Source organism: Nanorana parkeri, unplaced genomic scaffold, assembly GCF_000935625.1.
Source record: "Nanorana parkeri isolate BGI_ZX_2015 unplaced genomic scaffold, ASM93562v1 scaffold379, whole genome shotgun sequence".
Classification (NCBI taxonomy): Eukaryota; Metazoa; Chordata; class Amphibia; order Anura; family Dicroglossidae; genus Nanorana; species Nanorana parkeri.
Window position 1 is genome coordinate 362,369 of NW_017306647.1, and position 19,660 is coordinate 382,028.

Genomic DNA, 19,660 nt, shown 5'->3' on the forward strand with positions numbered 1-19,660 from the left:
CTGCTCTCTCTCCTTGTGCAGGGTGACTGGTCTTGTCTCCGCCCCCTCCTGTAATAAAGACCGGTCATTGCTGCTCTCTCTCCTTGTGCAGGGTGACTGGTCTTGTCTCCGCCCCCTCCTGTAATAAAGACCGGTCACTGTTGCTCTCTCTCCGTGTGCAGGGTGACTGGTCTTATCTCCGCCCGCCCCTGTAATAAAGACCGGTCATTGCTGCTCTCTCTCTCCGTATGCAGGGTGACTGGTCTTATCTCGGCCCCCTCCTGTAATAAAGACCGGTCATTGCTGCTCTCTCTCCTTGTGCAGGGTGACTGGTCTATTGAACATGCGCGACCAAGGCGCTGGATCCAATTCATCAATACTTTACGGTTCATCAATCAAACTCACACGGGGCGCAATGGCTCTCAGCTCAAACATGGTGCCCCTCAGCCAAGGGAGTCTGGAATCTACGCGTCTAATGAGAACGCCAAAATAATGTACAGGGAGTCCAAAGTCTTTTCATATTAAAGATAGTTCACAACAAGCCAACGCGTTTCAGGGGGCTCAACCATCTCCCTCTTCTTCAGGGTCCAAATATTGCTCACGGATGGGAGGACTCAGTGACCACAATTCATTATTTGGAAGATGAACAGTGAGAAATGTACAGGAGCAAAAGAGCAGCAGCAGCCATGACGGTCCCATTATCAGCCCCTGAGGAAGCCACGCCCAGTGCTCCTTCCACCAGACATGAGGATCGAATGTCTTCATCAGCCTGACCATTGCTGAGCTCACGGTGACAGATTCAGTCCAAAGGTGAGAGTTCCATAGAGGAGGCGAAAGAGCTAATTGTCACTTTATATGGTGACTGGGGACATAGGTGGCGGCTGCACGTGTCATCACTACCCGACCCATAACCTGCTACCCACATGACACCGAACCCGATTCACCTCCCAAATCAGAACTCCAGACATACAGAAGGATGGTGGGGGCCCCTCATAATGGGCAGAGCGGGTGTACAGACCCGGGAACTCAGCACAGGGAGGGGGGGGCCCCTCATAATGGGCACAGCGGGGGTACAGACCCGGGAACTCAGCACAGGGAGGGGGGGGCCCCTCATAATGGGCACAGCGGGGGTACAGACCCGGGAACTCAGCACAGGGAGGGGGGGGCCCCTCATAATGGGCACAGCGGGGGTACAGACCCGGGAACTCAGCACAGGGAGGGGGGGGCCCCTCATAATGGGCACAGCGGGGGTACAGACCCGGGAACTCAGCACAGGGAGGGGGGGGCCCCTCATAATGGGCACAGCGGGGGTACAGACCCGGGAACTCAGCACAGGGAGGGGGGGGCCCCTCATAATGGGCACAGCGGGGGTACAGACCCGGGAACTCAGCACAGGGAGGGGGGGGCCCCTCATAATGGGCACAGCGGGGGTACAGACCCGGGAACTCAGCACAGGGAGGGGGGGGCCCCTCATAATGGGCACAGCGGGGGTACAGACCCGGGAACTCAGCACAGGGAGGGGGGGGCCCCTCATAATGGGCACAGCGGGGGTACAGACCCGGGAACTCAGCACAGGGAGGGGGGGGCCCCTCATAATGGGCACAGCGGGGGTACAGACCCGGGAACTCAGCACAGGGAGGGGGGGGCCCCTCATAATGGGCACAGCGGGGGTACAGACCCGGGAACTCAGCACAGGGAGGGGGGGGCCCCTCATAATGGGCACAGCGGGGGTACAGACCCGGGAACTCAGCACAGGGAGGGGGGGGCCCCTCATAATGGGCACAGCGGGGGTACAGACCCGGGAACTCAGCACAGGGAGGGGGGGGCCCCTCATAATGGGCACAGCGGGGGTACAGACCCGGGAACTCAGCACAGGGAGGGGGGGGCCCCTCATAATGGGCACAGCGGGGGTACAGACCCGGGAACTCAGCACAGGGAGGGGGGGGCCCCTCATAATGGGCACAGCGGGGGTACAGACCCGGGAACTCAGCACAGGGAGGGGGGGGCCCCTCATAATGGGCACAGCGGGGGTACAGACCCGGGAACTCAGCACAGGGAGGGGGGGGCCCCTCATAATGGGCACAGCGGGGGTACAGACCCGGGAACTCAGCACAGGGAGGGGGGGGCCCCTCATAATGGGCACAGCGGGGGTACAGACCCGGGAACTCAGCACAGGGAGGGGGGGGCCCCTCATAATGGGCACAGCGGGGGTACAGACCCGGGAACTCAGCACAGGGAGGGGGGGGCCCCTCATAATGGGCACAGCGGGGGTACAGACCCGGGAACTCAGCACAGGGAGGGGGGGGCCCCTCATAATGGGCACAGCGGGGGTACAGACCCGGGAACTCAGCACAGGGATGGGGGGAGCTCCTCATAATGGGTACAGCGGGTGTACAGACCCGGGAACAGAAGAGAGGTCAGAAGGTTTCATTCTTCGGAATCCACCAAACTCAATTATCGGAATGATCATTTCTCGATGTTCTGATTGGACGACGTTTTGTATTTGTTGATCTTTGTTATTGTTCCAATAAAACAGAATTTGGACACAATGTCCCGGAAGATATTATCAATGTTTATAAAGCGGCTTTTATGACCATTTACCTAAGTTGAACTTTCTTCTTATTTTCCCCCCTGAAGGAGTTTAAAACATTTGGATTTGTACAGATGAAGCTGAAAACACGGACGACGTACATATCTGGGATCTGTTCCTGATCTGATTGGCTCATTATGTGGCTTCTTCCTCCCCCAGTCTGAGCTCTGCTGTACAGAGGATACTATGAAGTCAAATTCAGTCACTTACAATGTTTGTATTTAAAAAGAAATCCCTGTAATGATATATTAATAAATAGAAATCTGCATTCATCTGTTTTTTTTAGGAGAAAGGTACAGCAACCTGGATAGAGTAAGGGAGGCTCCCCTCCTTCATCTGTGTCCCATTGGGGAGATTACCCATCACTTCCTGTCTGATACAACAGGAAGTGAGAGGAAATCCACACAAAGGGAGGGAAATCCCTGGTGGTCACCAGAACTAGTGTCCCCATTGGAAGATTTCCTATCCCTCCCTGTTCTGGTGACAACACAACATTTGGGATTTTCTTTCGCTTTCAGTGATAACGGTCACCAGAAGCTGATTTCCCCTCTGACACAGAGAGTAATAAAGACCTGATGGGGGTTATAATCCCTCGTCACTCATTTACTGTATGTTAGTAATATGTAAATGTGCATAGCCCGGCCCCCGGCTCCATGTTATATTAGGTTGAGCTGTACCTTGTACTTTGCTTATCCCGTTCTAGGTGGAATTTCACCCTAGAGACCATAGAAGCATTAAGCAGTAGGGTTGCCACCTGTCCAGGATTCACCCGGACAGTTCGGGTTTTGAATGCTGTGTCCGGGTTTCATGGCAGCAGAAACCCGGACACATGATGTCAGGCAGACAGGGGCAACCAAAGTTAAGATAGGGGCTACTGGAAATAGTCTCAACTGTGATATTTACATATGAATGGGCGGCGCTATTAGATATGAGTAAGCCACGACTCATTCTCCCCCAAAAAATGTCAGCGCGTTGCTTGAGTGTTCGGGTTTCCCTTGAAGAAAAGGTGACAACCCTATTAAGCAGCCATGACACATGTACCTCGGTCAATGACACGGCACCGTGTGTGAGGTCTGTCCGTGCTCTGGGTGTCCAGCAATCAGCACTGGAATCTGATGGCTGTGACCGGTGACACCGTACAGTTCCTGGTGTCACTCGGCCCCCGCCAGCTATCTCCATCCTTCGGTTGCAAAGCCTTATTGCACATTGCTTAAAGGAGAACTCCAGGAAAGTTAACCCTTGCAGTGGGGCTCATTCTTCTCCGAAGATATGCTCATCTGATCCTCGGCGGTGGCGGCACCGGGGTGGGTGTCACCCAGTGCAGGTGCCGCGCATGCGTAATGACGTCAGCGGCGTGACGTCATGACGCATGTGCGGTGTTGTACTTCACTGCTGGTGGCCATCTTAGTGATGGACGCCGACAAGAAGAGGAGGGGATATTGACCTGCCACTGGGTCTCTATCTCGTACCCCTGTCGGGCTCTTGGCCCATGACTGAGTGCCCGTCTTAGGGGGTGACACCAAATGACTGTTAGTCATTTTGGTGTCACCCCTGCTGATGGTGTCACCCGGTACGGGATACACCCCCCCTTGTGACGCCACTCATCCTCAGTCCTGCGGCGGTCAGCACTTACCTCTCCCTCCACTCTGGCTATGGTATGTCCCTCATGTCTAATGCAAGTCAATGGCTCTGCATTAGATGTACTGATGTCATGGGTCCTTAGACTGCTGGGGGGAGAAGAGGCTGAAGGGACCAATCTAGCAGCCTGGAGGGACCAAGCATCAGGTTCTTCATTCCGGCCCCTAGACCAAAACAAGCACTTAACCCTTACAGTGCCGGGGTAGCCCTAGATTTCCTTTAAACGCATAGCAAGAGGCGGGGCCGGGTGACACCACGAGCGTCATGCGTAGTATTCCAATGCGGATGACCGGACGGCGGGAGGTCACACACGGCGCTACGCATCTATCAAGGTGCACGTGCTATACTTTGCACTCAGTTGTCCTCTGTCCTATTCTTAACCTGCCAGTTCATGGAAACGAGAGGAGGGCGAGGTCCTGGGAGCGAGGCGGGGCCAATAGAAAGAGGAGGGATTTAGGGAGCAGTCGATGAAAAATATGAGATTTCAGCCGAGGTTGAACCAGTTTAAAGGAATGCGAGCTAACAAGAGGGGGGTCGAGAGGAGGCAGAGAGTTGGAGAACTGTCAGAAACAAGGGAACGCCAAGATCCTCGCGCAGGTAAAGCAAACATCCCATGTGCCAATTAGGGTTGGCGTTCGCCGGGCTTAAAGGGGGCGTCCGCTCTGGCGAAAAATTACTAATTGGATTGAAGGGACAGATTCAGATGAAAGGAAATCGATGCGTTTCGGATTTCTTTTCTTCTCATCGCAGCAAAAGAACAATCTCTTTATTACATATTCAGGTGAGTGCGGGACGCCGCGGTTGGGGCACTTCGGCTCTTTCACTGGTCAGATAACAGTCCGCGGGCGTCCCTGATCGCTCCCTCCTCGCAGCGTTCTGCACGGGATGAACAAGTCTACTGATCATTAAAGGAGACCTCTGGAAGAAAAAATACTATTTTATTTTTAAAATGGAGGAGAGATTAAAATGACCTAAAAGAGCCCAAAATAGAGCTGCGGGACCCTGGCGGTGCTTAGACCAGATATAACTAGGGTTGTCACCTGTCCAGGAGTCACCCGGACAGTCCAGTTTTTGAGTCCTGCATCCAGGTTTCAGGCCAGCTGACACCCGGACGCAGGACACTAAGTGCCGGCACTTTACATTTTTTGCCAGATGCAGCTGCCTGAGGTCCCGTGCTTGCTAGGGGACCTCGGCAGCCTTCCTGTGAGCCGCAGGTGCCTGTAAACATCTCTGTCTTCCTGTCACCATGCTGCCCGCCTCTGGACCCCTGGTGAGACACCACACAGCCCGCACAGCACTCCTGAAAGCCTGCATAGCCCACCTGAGACCCTACACACCCACCTGAGAGCCCGCAACGCCCATCTGAGAGCCCGCATAGCCCACCTGAGACCCTACACACCCACCTGAGACCCTACACAGCCACCTGAGAGCCCGCAAAGTCCACCTGAGAGCCCGCAAAGCCCACCTGAGAGCCCGCACAGCCCATCTGAGAGCCCGCATAGCCTATCTGAGAGCCCGCATAGCCTACCTGAGACCCTACACAGCCACCTGAGAGCCCGCATTGCCTACCTGAGACCCTACACACCCACCTGAGAGCCCACAAAGTCCACCTGAGAGCCCGCATAGCCCACCTGAGAGCCGGCACAGCCCATCTGAGGGCCCACATAGCCCACCTGAGAGCCTGCATAGCCCACCTGAGAGCCTGCATAGCCCACCTGAGAGCCTGCATAGCCCACCTGAGAGCCCACATAGCCCATAAGCCTGCATAGCCCACCTGAGAGCCTGCATAGCCCACCTGAGAGCCCACATAGCCCATCTGAGAGCCACCTGAAAATTGCTGCATGCAGTGCTAGAATGTTCAGGTTTCACTTGAAGAAAAGGTGGCAACCCTAGATATAACTCTGGGGGGCTTCTAACGACCACCACGGACGCCACCTTGGAAGCCGCCATACATAACCAGAGCTGACCCCTTGAAGCTCGGGGTGTTGAACCCCCTTCCTGTCCCAGCCATTTTTCACTACTGAGGTACTTTGACTGACATTTATTCCATCATCCAACGCTGCACTGAACTGAGTTTTATACCGTTTTTTAGGGACACATTGGGGGGAATTGATCAAAATCTGGAGCAGATTTGCACGGCGACCAATCAGCTTCTCTGTCTCATTTTCATATCTTAGCTGAGTAAACTGAAGAGAGAGAAGCTGATTGGTTGCCATGGGCAACTGCTCCAGATTCTGTCTGCTCCAGTTTTGATAAATTACCACCATAGAGCTTTCTTTTGGTGGTATTTATTCACCACAGGGGGGATTGATATTTCACGATATAAAGAAAATAATTACCAAAAATACTGTTTTCCCTACTTTATGTTAGGAAACATTTATTATTACCCGATTTTTTGGTAAAATATAAAAGGCGGGGTCACGTCGGGTAAATAGACACCAAACATGTAAAGCTTTGCACATGCCCGCGAAATCGCCAAAAACTACCACACCCAAAATTTCCCATAGGTGACAAATTAAAAGCTCATCACTTTAGTGTTATCGGTGATTGATGGACCTAAAATTATTGCTTGCACTCCGACGTTCGCAGCGATATGTAACGTGTGCGACGTAATTGTCATTTTTGGCACATAGGCGCACATGTGTTTGCCCCTTACGTTAATCTGGCCCCGATAAGAATAAATAATACGACATACCCGGCCCCAATATTTTAGGTCTAGAATTCTGTAACTAAGCCTTTCAATGTTATTTCCAGAGCACATCAACCCAAAATGGACCCCAAAATGTTTGAAGTATTAGCAGAACAGATGAAGAACTTAAGGGTGAAGATGGAGCTGGTGGATGGAGTCCTCCTCCCGGACACCACCGTGGAGATGTGGGACCAGTTCTGGAACTTTCAAGCGCGTGAAGACGATATCCTTATTGCTACATACCCTAAAGCCGGTAAGTCTTGGAGGGGAGGACATGACCCGAGCATTCATTCTGAGATTTCTTAGGTCCTTTTATACCAGAAATAATCAGTTGGGTTTGCCTTTGATTTGAAGGGACCCTGAGGGGTCTATTTGTAGCCAATTCACAGAGCCATTCACCCTACGACTCTTTCTCAACGCTCATTATAAGGGTTATTCACAAAAGGGTGAAGAGTTTGGAGAAGTGAACAATCTAGGACAACATAGCTGAACTGGAAAGAGAGCTGAAGTGGAGAATTTTTCCAAATCAGCTATTTTGGCCCCTAGATTGTTCGCTTCTCCTGCCTTCTCCAAAATATTCACCCTTTTGTGAATAACCCTGTTTGCGTGAATAGGTGCAAAAACGAACATTCTTAGATATATTGTCATTTCAGGTTGTATGGAAAAATTATGTCGTTCATCATTTGGGCCACTAGATGGAGCTGGGAATACATATTCTCTTCCTTTGCTCCTCAGCTCCATCTAGTGGCCATAATGCGATAATACATTACTTACATTCAACCTGAAATGAATATATATATATATATATACGCACGTCCATCTTTTCGGCTATTTGCACAGAATGAACGTTCATAAAGATTTGTAGGGTGCATGGCTCTGCAGATTGGTAAGACCCCATAGTGTTAACAATTGCAATCATCTGGCTTGGAGGACAATTATCAGATGTAGGTATGTACCGTAAAGGCAAACTCTATATTTCAGTGCATTAGAGTGTAAGCTTCTCTGTACAGAGACTGATGTGACTGTGGGGGCCATTAGAGTGTCAGCTACTCTGTACAGAGACTGATATGACTGTGGGGGAGGGGACATTAGAGTGTAAGCTTCTCTGTACAGAGTCTGATGTGACTGTGGGGGCCATTAGAGTGTCAGCTACTCTGTACAGAGACTGATATGACTGTGGGGGAGGGGACATTAGAGTGTAAGCTTCTCTGTACAGAGTCTGATGTGACTGTGGGGGCCATTAGAGTGTCAGCTACTCTGTACAGAGACTGATATGACTGTGGGGGAGGGGACATTAGAGTGTAAGCTTCTCTGTACAGAGTCTGATGTGACTGTGGGGGCCATTAGAGTGTCAGCTACTCTGTACAGAGACTGATATGACTGTGGGGGAGGGGACATTAGAGTGTAAGCTTCTCTGTACAGAGTCTGATGTGACTGTGGGGGCCATTAGAGTGTCAGCTACTCTGTACAGAGACTGATATGACTGTGGGGGAGGGGACATTAGAGTGTAAGCTTCTCTGTACAGAGTCTGATGTGACTGTGGGGGCCATTAGAGTGTCAGCTACTCTGTACAGAGACTGATATGACTGTGGGGGAGGGGACATTAGAGTGTAAGCTTCTCTGTACAGAGTCTGATGTGACTGTGGGGGCCATTAGAGTGTCAGCTACTCTGTACAGAGACTGATATGACTGTGGGGGAGGGGACATTAGAGTGTAAGCTTCTCTGTACAGAGTCTGATGTGACTGTGGGGGCCATTAGAGTGTCAGCTACTCTGTACAGAGACTGATATGACTGTGGGGGAGGGGACATTAGAGTGTAAGCTTCTCTGTACAGAGTCTGATGTGACTGTGGGGGCCATTAGAGTGTCAGCTACTCTGTACAGAGACTGATATGACTGTGGGGGAGGGGACATTAGAGTGTAAGCTTCTCTGTACAGAGTCTGATGTGACTGTGGGGGCCATTAGAGTGTCAGCTACTCTGTACAGAGACTGATATGACTGTGGGGGAGGGGACATTAGAGTGTAAGCTTCTCTGTACAGAGTCTGATGTGACTGTGGGGGCCATTAGAGTGTCAGCTACTCTGTACAGAGACTGATATGACTGTGGGGGAGGGGACATTAGAGTGTAAGCTTCTCTGTACAGAGTCTGATGTGACTGTGGGGGCCATTAGAGTGTCAGCTACTCTGTACAGAGACTGATATGACTGTGGGGGAGGGGACATTAGAGTGTAAGCTTCTCTGTACAGAGTCTGATGTGACTGTGGGGGCCATTAGAGTGTCAGCTACTCTGTACAGAGACTGATATGACTGTGGGGGAGGGGACATTAGAGTGTAAGCTTCTCTGTACAGAGTCTGATGTGACTGTGGGGGCCATTAGAGTGTCAGCTACTCTGTACAGAGACTGATATGACTGTGGGGGAGGGGACATTAGAGTGTAAGCTTCTCTGTACAGAGTCTGATGTGACTGTGGGGGCCATTAGAGTGTCAGCTACTCTGTACAGAGACTGATATGACTGTGGGGGAGGGGACATTAGAGTGTAAGCTCCTCTGGTTTAGTCATTGATTTGATTGCTTCTATCTCTACACAGCAGCATTGCTCATTATGACATTTATGTATGTAAATCATTTAACTCCATCCAAGTTCAGATCATCGAACAAAAACTCTAAATCCTATGAAATTGTCCCTGAAATTCAATCCGCCGGGACTCAGTGACCACTCATATCTTCATGGCTGACAATGGGCGATCCCGGCGGCCGCAGCTCCCATGTCACCTGTAACAGGATTGTGGTTGTAATAATAGGATTGTGCTTAACAAAAGATGGAACTCGATCTTATGAAATTCTAATACCGCGCATTACGAAATCGCTGCACAGCTGCCAGAGTTCACCACTTACCCCAACCGTGACTCAGCATGGAACTTTCCACAGAGCCGCGCTAAATGAAGGCAATTCATAAATGAAATGATAATAAAAATTCATAAAATAAAGTGGAACATTAGGCAAAAATAACGAATAAAGAAGCGTTCTTAAAGGAGAACTATGGGGTCAGTGTTTTTCCCCATAGTTCTCTTAAGGGTCACAGGAGGAGATATACTAGCGTCCTCCCGTGACCCAAAGCTCAGTATACCGCGAGCTACATCTGGTGAGGTGGGCGCTTTTCACTCACCTCATAGTTCTAGCCGACCTGTGACAATGAGACTGTCACAGGTCGGCTCAGTAGATCGGGAGGTGAGCGTACACATGCCGGCGTTCGCTCACTTCTCGATCCTGCCACGCCTCTCTGCCGTGACAGGGGAGGGGCTGGATTCCCCCCTCCCCGTTCCGATCCTCCAGCGCTGACTGGCGGAACGGACGGGGGAGGGGGCGGGTACAGCTGGCTCTGCCTCTAGATAGGCAGAGCCAGCTGTCACTCACGCAGCTGGGCGGATCTCCACATCAATGTCGGGATCCGCTCCGGCTGCGGCGTCTCAGTATACCGCGAGCTGTAGCTCGCGGTATACTGAGCTTAGGGTGACGGGAGGACGCTAGTTTGTGTCCTCCCGTTACCCTGAGGAGAACTATGGGGAAAAGCCCTGACCCCATAGTTCTCCTTTAAGGAAAGCTGCAGGAAAACATAAACATTCAAGTTTATAGAAGATTTCAGATCAGGCAAACCTGCATGTAGATGTTGAGGAAAGCCATCAAATGTTGAGCTGGCGGTTCTCCTGACCTGATGGTCACTATTTACGTTTTTATGCTTTTTCGTCATAATTAAGAACAGAAATGAAAATAGAGAGACTTGCCGGGGTCCGGTGTGCGAGCTCGGGCCCCTTCTGTGTGGGACACGTGCAAAAACACAGAGAGGGGAAAAATGTGAAGAACTTGGAACATAATGGTGGTCACTCTTTTCACTTCTCACCGGGGCCACATTAAGGACAACCAATGCCCTAAGCACAGCCCAACAGTGGTGCCCCCCCCCCCCCCCTTGGCCCCTCCATTGCTTAACTTCGCTGCCACTCCATAATAGGAAGGAGGAAGGGTCAAAGGCCGGGTATAATATAGTTTATTGAACCATTGTCATCACCAGGTCTGGTATCAAGATCTGTCCTCGTGGTCCACATACACATATTTATAGGTGTCTCCATGCCCATACCTCATGAGATATCTCTGATTCTATTAGCAGGCAGAAATAACATTACCATTTTTTATTCTATTTTCAAAGGTACCACATGGACGCAGGAGATTGTGGACCTGATCCTAATACAGGGCGATGTGGAGAAGAGCATGCGGGCACCCTGCTTTCTTAAAGTGCCCTTCCTAGACCTGAACGCGAAACCATTACCATCAGGTGATCAATGTGATGTCAACACCACTGTTTATCTGGCAGGTCCTTCTTGGAGTCAGTTAAAGTGGAATCCCCTAAAGTGGAAACTCTCTCAGGCTTTTATGTCCCCTATTTGGGGGATTTTGCCTCACTTCCTGTCATGTCAGTGAGTACAGTGAAGGAAAATAATTCCAGTTGGAAAACAGCAATAAGAGCACCTGGAATACCAACTGTGGGTTCCGGGACGTGGAGGCAGGGCCGGGTTTCCCACAAAGCCAACCGAGTCCCAGCAGGGAGTAGAGGGGCAGCAGGGGTGTGGAATTCCTATCTCCCGATGCCCGGGACATGCAGTTTCGTGCGCCGGGCGTGTAGTTGTTTTTTACATTTAGCCCTGCTTTGGGCAAGCAGAGCTACAGCGGGGAAGCCGCCGCTCGCTTTGCCAGCTAGGTCGCCGAGATCACTTGGATGCAGCCTGCACACGGGGGGCGGGGGGGCGCATTGAGGAACCTGGTCTTGGGGCAGAAGAGAGAGTAAATCCAGGCCCTGGGTGGATGGACTTGCATCTTTTTTTTTTAGCCTAATTAACAAGGTGACTCTGTGCTGTATATTTCAGGAGTGGAAGCTGCAAATGCCATGCCATCCCCTCGTCTGCTAAAAACACATATGCCGATTAAGCTGCTGCCACCATCTTTCTTGGAGAAGAACCCCAAGGTGAGTCTCACTATAACAACCGCAGTGCTGTACAGAAAGCACTGAGCCAGTCACATCAGTCTCTGTACAGAGGAGCTTACACTCTAATGTCCCCTCCCCCCACAGTCACATCAGTCTCTGCACCAGAGGAGCTCACACTCTAATGCTCCCCACAGTCACACATGTGCAGTAGGAATATTATCTGGAGAAGCCCATTCCAGCATCTAATTGAATTAGAAAACCCCCACAAAGGCCTTGGGAGAACATACAAACACCATGCAGATAGTATGTAAGTGGGAAATGAGCAGTGCTGCAAGGCCGCAGTTCCAACCACTAGAACGCTGTATTGCCTATGTCTGTATCTACAAGAAATGTGTATGGGCTTCTTCTAAGAGCCACTTATCTCCTCTGAGCAGGTCATATATGTGGCCAGGAATGCCAAGGACTGCATGGTGTCATACTACTACTTCCAGAAGATGAACAAGGGTCTACCAGACCCCGGGACCTGGAATGAGTACTTCTCAACCAAAAAAACAGAAAACTGAGTCAATGTGCACAATAAAGTAATACACTGTAATGTGAATTCCACTAACACAGCATGGAAGGGGCATGGTGCCTATCACACGGGGCTATACATACGTAGAGATCATGGTTATGAAGAAAAGAAGGTTGAGGGATTTGGGTTCAGAAGATGGACATTTCACAGATATAAATGTCTCTACTTTCAGTGCCTTGGGGAAGCTGGTTTGACCATGTCATCGGCTGGTGGAATGCAAAAGACAAACACCGGATTCTCTACGTGTTCTTTGAAGACATGGTCGAGGTGAGGGTCAGATTTCCACTATCCAATCACGTTACATCTTTTGTTTTGTTGTTTAAACTTTTTTTTTGTTTTTTACGCTAGGAACCAAAAAGAGAGATAAAGAAGATCCTCCAATTCCTGGAGAAAGATGTATCCGAGGAGGTCTTTGAGAAGATCCTTCATCACACATCATTTGAGATAATGAAGGATAATCCAATGACCAACTATTCTGTCCTACCTCCTGAAGTGATGGACCAGTCTGTCTCCAAATTCATGAGGAAAGGTATGATACTATCATTCACCAGAAAGTAGGGAGTGTCAATGGATGAAGATCTCTAGATAATGTTCCTTGTTCACTCTGTTCTAATAACAACGTCCTTGTTTTAGGCAAAGTCGGGGATTGGAAAAATCACTTTTCGGTGTCTCAGAACATCTTGTTTAATGAAGAATATAAGAAGAAGATGGAAGAGAGTGGACTGACCTTTCGAGATGAACTATGATGAGACGGACTAAAGCTGACCACATGGTTTACCAACCATTGAAGGAACTTAGTTATACCATTTGGATTTTGTCTACATGGCAAGCACAGTTTTTAAATGAAGATTTCAATTCCCAGGGATGTGTTGTGCCGTCTGTTCTTTATGATATTCTATACTAACAGTACTCCCAATGATCCATCTGTCCTCTACAAATCTGTAAACTCTGAACTTTGGCCTCATGTTTTTACTGTATATATGAATTTGTTTTGAATCTTTTGATTTTTTAATTCTTGAATAAGCAAATGAGTAATTTACCACACAGGGAAAAGTGACAGATTCTCTTTTATGCACGCATGCACTCACACACCTTTTTTTGCTCACTGCAAATTCTCACCTGTCATTTCCTCCTTGACTGTCCAAAGGAAGGAAAATAGTCAATACTTCCAGGTATGCAGGTGCATGCGACCATCTTCTCACATGACAGCACTGCTGCTTGGTGATTGGCCCAGCATTATCACTTGGGCATTGGGGAGGGAGCCCTCCTAATCCCATCCTTCCTTCTAATCCCATCAACTGAACAGAGTGGCAGCACAGCAATAGAAAAGTGAGAATTTTGGGCTGGGTAGGAGTAGCATGTGAATCTGTTGCCTTCTCCTACATTGACAAAGCACAGGTTTGGTTTAAAGCCGAAGAAGAACTTTCCATTTAAATCAGCTAAATACATTCCAGGTACATCGAAACAAAAGGTGTGCAAAATGTGTTTTCTTTAGAAAGCAGTCACAGCCTGAGTAGCAAAAAACACCCCCCTGCCAGCAGGCTGCAGAGAACAACCCATGCTCTCTATGTGGAAGCATTGGTCTCTCTGCAGAGGTTCAACATGAGGATCATGCTCCTTAGAACTCATAACCTAATAGAAAAAGGTATGAAGAACCTGCACCTTAGAATTTACAGTCTAATAGGAAAGGGTATGAAGGTCCTGCTCCTTAGAATTTATAATCTAATAGGAAAAGGTATGAAGTTCCTGCTCATTAGAACTCACAGACTAATAGGAAAAGGTATGAAGGTCCTGCTCCTTAGAATTTATATTCTAAGAGGAAAAGGTATGAAGGTCCTGCTCATTAGAACTCACAGACTAATAGGAAAAGGTATGAAGGTCCTGCTCCTTAGAATTTATAATCTAAGAGGAAAAGGTATGAAGTTCCTGCTCATTAGAACTCACAGACTAATAGGAAAAGGTATGAAGGTCCTGCTCCTTAGAATTTATAATCTAAGAGGAAAAGGTATGAAGGTCCTGCTCATTAGAACTCACAGACTAATAGGAAAAGGTATGAGGTTCCTGCTCATTAGAACTTACAGACTAATAGGAAAAGGTATGAAGGTCCTGCTCCTTAGAATTTACAATCTAATAGGAAAAGGTATGAGGTTCCTGCTCATTAGAACTCACAGACTAATAGGAAAAGGTATGAAGGTCCTGCTCCTTAAAACTTACAGACTAATAGGAAAAGGTATGAAGGTCCTGCTCCTTAGAATCTAGTAGTACAGGTATGAAGCTTCTGCTCCTTAGAACTTACAATCTAATAGGAAACGGTATAAGAGTTCTACTCCTTAGAACGTAAAACCTAATTGGAAAAGGTAAGAGGATAGAACTTACAATCAGATAGGACACAGAAGGTATAAGGGTTATAACTTGTAGGCGGGGTTCACTGTGGGGGTGTTGCGTGTGTTCCCTTTGGGGCTACTAGGTGTAACCCCGTGTATGCAATACGACATTAGGCACCCCTTCTCCTAGGGGCCTTCGATTATGGACACGTGTTAACCAATCCAACACTGGTAGTACTGCGCACCCAGGGCCCTCATGATATCCACCGCCTATGCGGACTTCAGCGCTTTCTCCCCCTTAGGAAGAAAGGCCACCATGAAGGGCACCCTTGGTCGGGCATAACCCGTTTACACACATACCCTCCTCGAGGTGGTTATGGTCACAGTACCGTCCATCATCAACACCCTCTTGTAGAACCCCTCCATCTCAGAGGTTGAAGGAAGAAGAACCAGTCCACACCAATAATCTTTTCTCAGTTTTACTTGAACAGAATAATAAGTACACGTTTCAGCCATCCCCGAGTGGGATGACGGCACCTCTCTTGTTACTTGCTTGTTATGGATATTAGAGAGAGCTCAAGTCCAGGTGCAGCCCAGAGTCCACTACTGGTGTTGGCCAAAGGCCCATAAACACCTATTGTCAGTCTTCCCTCACTTCAGTATTCTCCCGAATCCCATCCTTGGCAGTCTTAGCTCGGTGGTAACTGGGGAATCACTATTGCTTCTACCTCTTGCTAGGCCTGGTCCTGTGCTTCCCATGGACCAGCCTTTTTTTAAAGAAATCAGTCTCTTTCCAGAGACTCTGCATACCGTCCCAGACTTCTGCACTCTCTCTCTACTCCCCCCTAGCGCCCCCCGCCCCCCATATATTGGCTTCCCAGGCCAGAGCTACATCTATCTCCAGGGTCCTATGAGGGCATCTAGTGGCCATTGGCCGTACTGCACCTATCCTACAAACTGTTAGAGCTTGCAATCTAATACGGAATGGGAATGGAGGTCCTGCGTCTTACAGATGACAATCTAATAAGGAAAAGGTATCTAGGTTCTGCCAAAAGACACTCAATGTAAGATAGTCCTGAATGTTAGAGCTTACGGTGTGATAGGTAACAAGCTTTATACAAAAGAGATATAAGATGATGTCACGGTCAGGGGACCATATTCACTGGGAACACAGCTCTGGGGTCTTCAAGACAGCCAGGCACTGACAGAAGCAGGATGACATCTGCGGCTGTGGACACAGGGAGTGTAGTGACTGCACATCAGGCGTGAGTGTAATAGAGGCCCAAAGTCTAAGGAGTGTATTCACCAGAGCCACCCCCTTCTCGCAAGGGGAGCTGGGGTTCGTTGCAGGACAGCTCTGATCATGTTTTTTTTGGATGGCATCCAGGGCTGTAATGTCAGGAGCATGGGGCAAAGGTAAAGTTTTAGGAGAGATTGACAGAAAGGTTCTCGGGTATATACGGTACTAGTGAAGACTCGAGGGAAGTGACACAGGAAAATATTGCACAGGCTCAGGAGTGCATGACATAGGTAAGGTCTCAGGAAAAGCATGGCACTTAGGGAGAACGATACTAGCAAAGTCTCTGGGGAGTATGGCATGCATAGAATCTTGGGGATGCATGGAGCAGGCAATGTCTCCAGTTCAGAAGAGGCCAACTCAAATACTTTTACACTCAGAAGAGACAGACTCAGGCAGAGAGGATAATTGAACACATTCAATAAAGATAGGTTTAATTTCAGAGGAGATCGGCCTGGAATTTGGAGGGACCCTGTCTGCCTCTCAAGAGAGTGAGTCAGGGTTCAGGACCCTTGGGGCTCTGGGCCTCAGAGGCAGGCTCAGGGGGCTGGGCCTCAGAGACCGACTCAAGGCACTGGGCTCAGAGGCAGGCCTGGGGAGCTGGGCTTCGTAGGTAGACTCAGGGCAATGGGCTTCGAAGGCAGACTTGGGATTCTGGGATTCAGAGGCAGACTTAGGGTGCTGGGCTTCAGAGACAGACTTTTGGGCAATGGACTTCAGAGGCAAACTCGGTGCAATAGACTTCAGAGGCAGACTCGGAGCACTGGGCCTCAGAGGCAGACTCAGGGTGCTGGACTTCAGAGGCAGACTTTGGGCGCTGGACTTCAGAGGCAGAATTGGGGCGTTGGGCTTCAGAGGCAGACATGGGGCGTTGGGCTTCAGAGGCAGACTTAGGGCACTGGGCCTCAGAGGCAGACTCGGGGCGCTGGACTTCAGAGGCAGACTTAGGGCACTGGGCCTCAGAGGCAGACTCGGGGCGCTGGACTTCAGAGGCAGAATTGGGGCGTTGGGCTTCAGAGGCAGACCTGGGGCGTTGGGCTTCAGAGGCAGACTCGGGGCGCCTCAGAGACAGAGGGCAACATCATTGCTGGCAGATCTTGAACAGACATTTCCGAGTTACTATAAGAGAGTGTGATTAAAGAATTGAAGTCAGGATCAGAAAGCCGTACTTCAGAACTGGAATCCTTTGGTGAGGAATATTTCCTGGGAAGTGGACAGCAGGCACAGGGGAAACTAAGGGGGTCATCTTCATCCTCATCTTCAGAAGAGTCAGTCCAGTCTTCAGAGTCTATTTCCTCGGCTCCCTCATCATCAGAACAATCAGTCTAGTCCTCAAGCTCCCTACCTTCTTCCTGATACTTTGGAGAGAGAACAGAAGGACTGGACTTGACATCCCTAGGGGTAGATGTAACTGATGGCACAGTTTCTTTGGGAGACTGGGGCTGTAAATTCAGCTTAGAAGCAGATTTAGTGTTGTGACGATCTGGGATACCATCTCTGAGTGGGAAGAACACGGCTTCAGGCCTTGAATAGCGACAGAGATATCTACAAAGAAGTCAGGAGGGATTTGCAGGCGACCGTTAACATATGCGAGAAACTCAATCATCTTTACAGGATCTTCGTACACATAGAGGTTATAATCTAGAGCCTTGGTTCTCAACTGGTGGGTCATAACCCAAAAGTGGGTCACGACCCCGTGTTCAGTGGGTCACCGCATGCCTTCCATTTTTCTAGGTGAGAGGCTTCTCAGCCTCCCTCTAGCGCAGCACTGTCAGTTCTCGCGTTAAGCAGCCATTCATATGCTGCTCGGCGCCGAGTGTCAGCTTAAGGTGGGGTGTGGTGGGCTGGACCTATGGCCGCAAGGGAGCTCCATCCATACGTGTATTGCTTACAGCTTCCTCACATGTCCTGTAGAGCTGCCTGGACCGGAGTGACTTCACATTCTGGCCCCCGCCACCTCTACAGGGAGTGCAAGGGAGCTGTACAAGCAATGCACGTATGGATGGAGCTCCGTCACAGCACAGCAGCCCACATTGGACCCCAGGCTGAGGATCCACTCCAGTTCTTGTAAGGTAGGAAGACTGGGTGGATCTTAAAAAAAAGAAAAACATTTTTGGGAGTATGGGAGTGTGTGAGAATGTCTGTAGTTGTGTGAGTCTGTCAGTGTTTTTGAGGGCCCGTTCACACTAGTACAGTGCGTTAATCGAACAGTCCCGTGCGATTGCACTTACTACGCACTCCGGTGTGGGGTGTGCATCACATTGCCATTCCCACATTGCCTCCCGCCCACAGTTGGATCGCCCCCCCTGGAACGCGCGCTAGCGCAATGCCGTGCATTCCATTGCAGTGTGACTTGGGTCGCAACTTAATGACCAAGGACAAATGTGGGTCCTGAGGTTACACAGGTTGCGAACCACTGCTCCATCCACACAAACAGGTCACCTTCTAGGGGATAATATCCGCGTTGTCACGGGTGACTGCAGGTGAAAAGGTTCCTGAAGCAGTTCGAGAATAGCTTTCTAGAACACGATGATGTTTGCAGGATTCAGGTCTTCACATCTACGTGGGGGAACAAAGATGTGTCGCTGTGGCCTGGTTTCCCAGAGAACAAACTTCTTAAAACCAGCAGGAGGACTACAAGTCCCAGCCGGCTAAATTCCATAGTGTGCACTGGAAACTGAGACATGAAAGATGATACCTTTGCAGGGCCCCTGAAACTGTAGGGATCATATCTCTGATGAGGAATGTCATCATGGTTCATGCAAAGGACTCCTTTGCTTGAACCAAGTCTCCAGGACTGCCAGGTACTGACAGAAGCAGCAATGACACCCGGGGCTCTGGGCACAGGGAGTGTAGGGATCAGGATGACTGTACGTCAGACGTGGGTGTGACAGAGGCGCAGAGTCTAAGGAGCGCCTGATATTTACCAGGGCCCCCTGCAAGGGGAGATGGATTTCACTGCAGGACACCTCCCAAGTTGTGGCCCTTTAACACACCCATGCAGGCACAGCTGACTGAGTATTGCGGAAGAAGCAAGAAACACAAAGGTATAGGATACACTGTGCACAGGAAAAGTGATACAACACAGAGGAACAGGTACGGGATTCAGGATACCAACCGCAGGGAGGGAGCAGGAGGGGTGCAGACATTCGGGAACTGGATAGTAGATTCACACAAGCAGTGGAAAGGTGCAGGCAGTTCAGATAAACTCACAGCTCATGTGGAGATGCAATAGGACGCCTCTGTCAGTATACACAGGATCACGCTGGGAACACAGAAATAGGAATACAGGAAAAACAGCGATTCACAGGAGTTCTCAGAAAACAGGATGCAAGCATCACGAAACACATGATCCCGCAGCTCCAAGCAACAGATGTGCTAGCTCTGTAAGGGAGAAGCTGAGAGTAGACTGGCTGCAGACCCAAGACCTGCAATAGGCTGGAAGCTGAGTACCCTGGTCAGAGGGAGGTACCTGGCACGGAAACATGGCACTGGTAAGAGGGACAATGATACAAGCAATGTATATATGTACATGTAACTTACATGTAGATGCACTCAGCATTTGGGAATAGACCTGCAATGCAGTTGGTATAT

At 49.7% G+C, this 19,660-nt stretch overlaps 1 protein-coding gene across 2 annotated transcripts; it reads left to right on the forward strand.

Moving 5' to 3' along the window:
* Window positions 1-6,992: 6,992 nt before the first annotated feature.
* LOC108789179 (sulfotransferase 1C1-like) lies at window positions 6,993-13,191 on the forward strand. Of its 2 annotated transcripts, XM_018559123.1 has the most exons (7): window positions 6,993-7,149; window positions 11,098-11,223; window positions 11,813-11,910; window positions 12,306-12,430; window positions 12,616-12,712; window positions 12,794-12,974; window positions 13,079-13,191. In XM_018559123.1, the coding sequence occupies exons 1-7, from the start codon at window positions 7,014-7,016 to the stop codon at window positions 13,189-13,191; spliced, it is 876 nt and encodes a 291-aa protein (XP_018414625.1). In that variant the 5' UTR covers window positions 6,993-7,013. The 2 variants fall into 2 exon arrangements, with proteins under 2 accessions (XP_018414625.1, XP_018414628.1); XM_018559126.1 differs by lacking the exons at window positions 11,813-11,910; window positions 12,306-12,430 and having other exon boundaries at window positions 12,618-12,712.
* The last annotated feature ends 6,469 nt before the right edge of the window (window positions 13,192-19,660 follow it).

Coding starts and splice junctions, on each gene's coding strand:
- LOC108789179 (XM_018559123.1), top strand. CDS start 7,014: ATGAAGAACTTAAGGGTGAAGATGGAGCTGGTGGATGGAGTCCTCCTC. Junction 7,150..11,097: donor TGCTACATACCCTAAAGCCG/GTAAGTCTTGGA, acceptor CTATTTTCAAAG/GTACCACATGGACGCAGGAG. Junction 11,911..12,305: donor TCTTGGAGAAGAACCCCAAG/GTGAGTCTCACT, acceptor TCCTCTGAGCAG/GTCATATATGTGGCCAGGAA.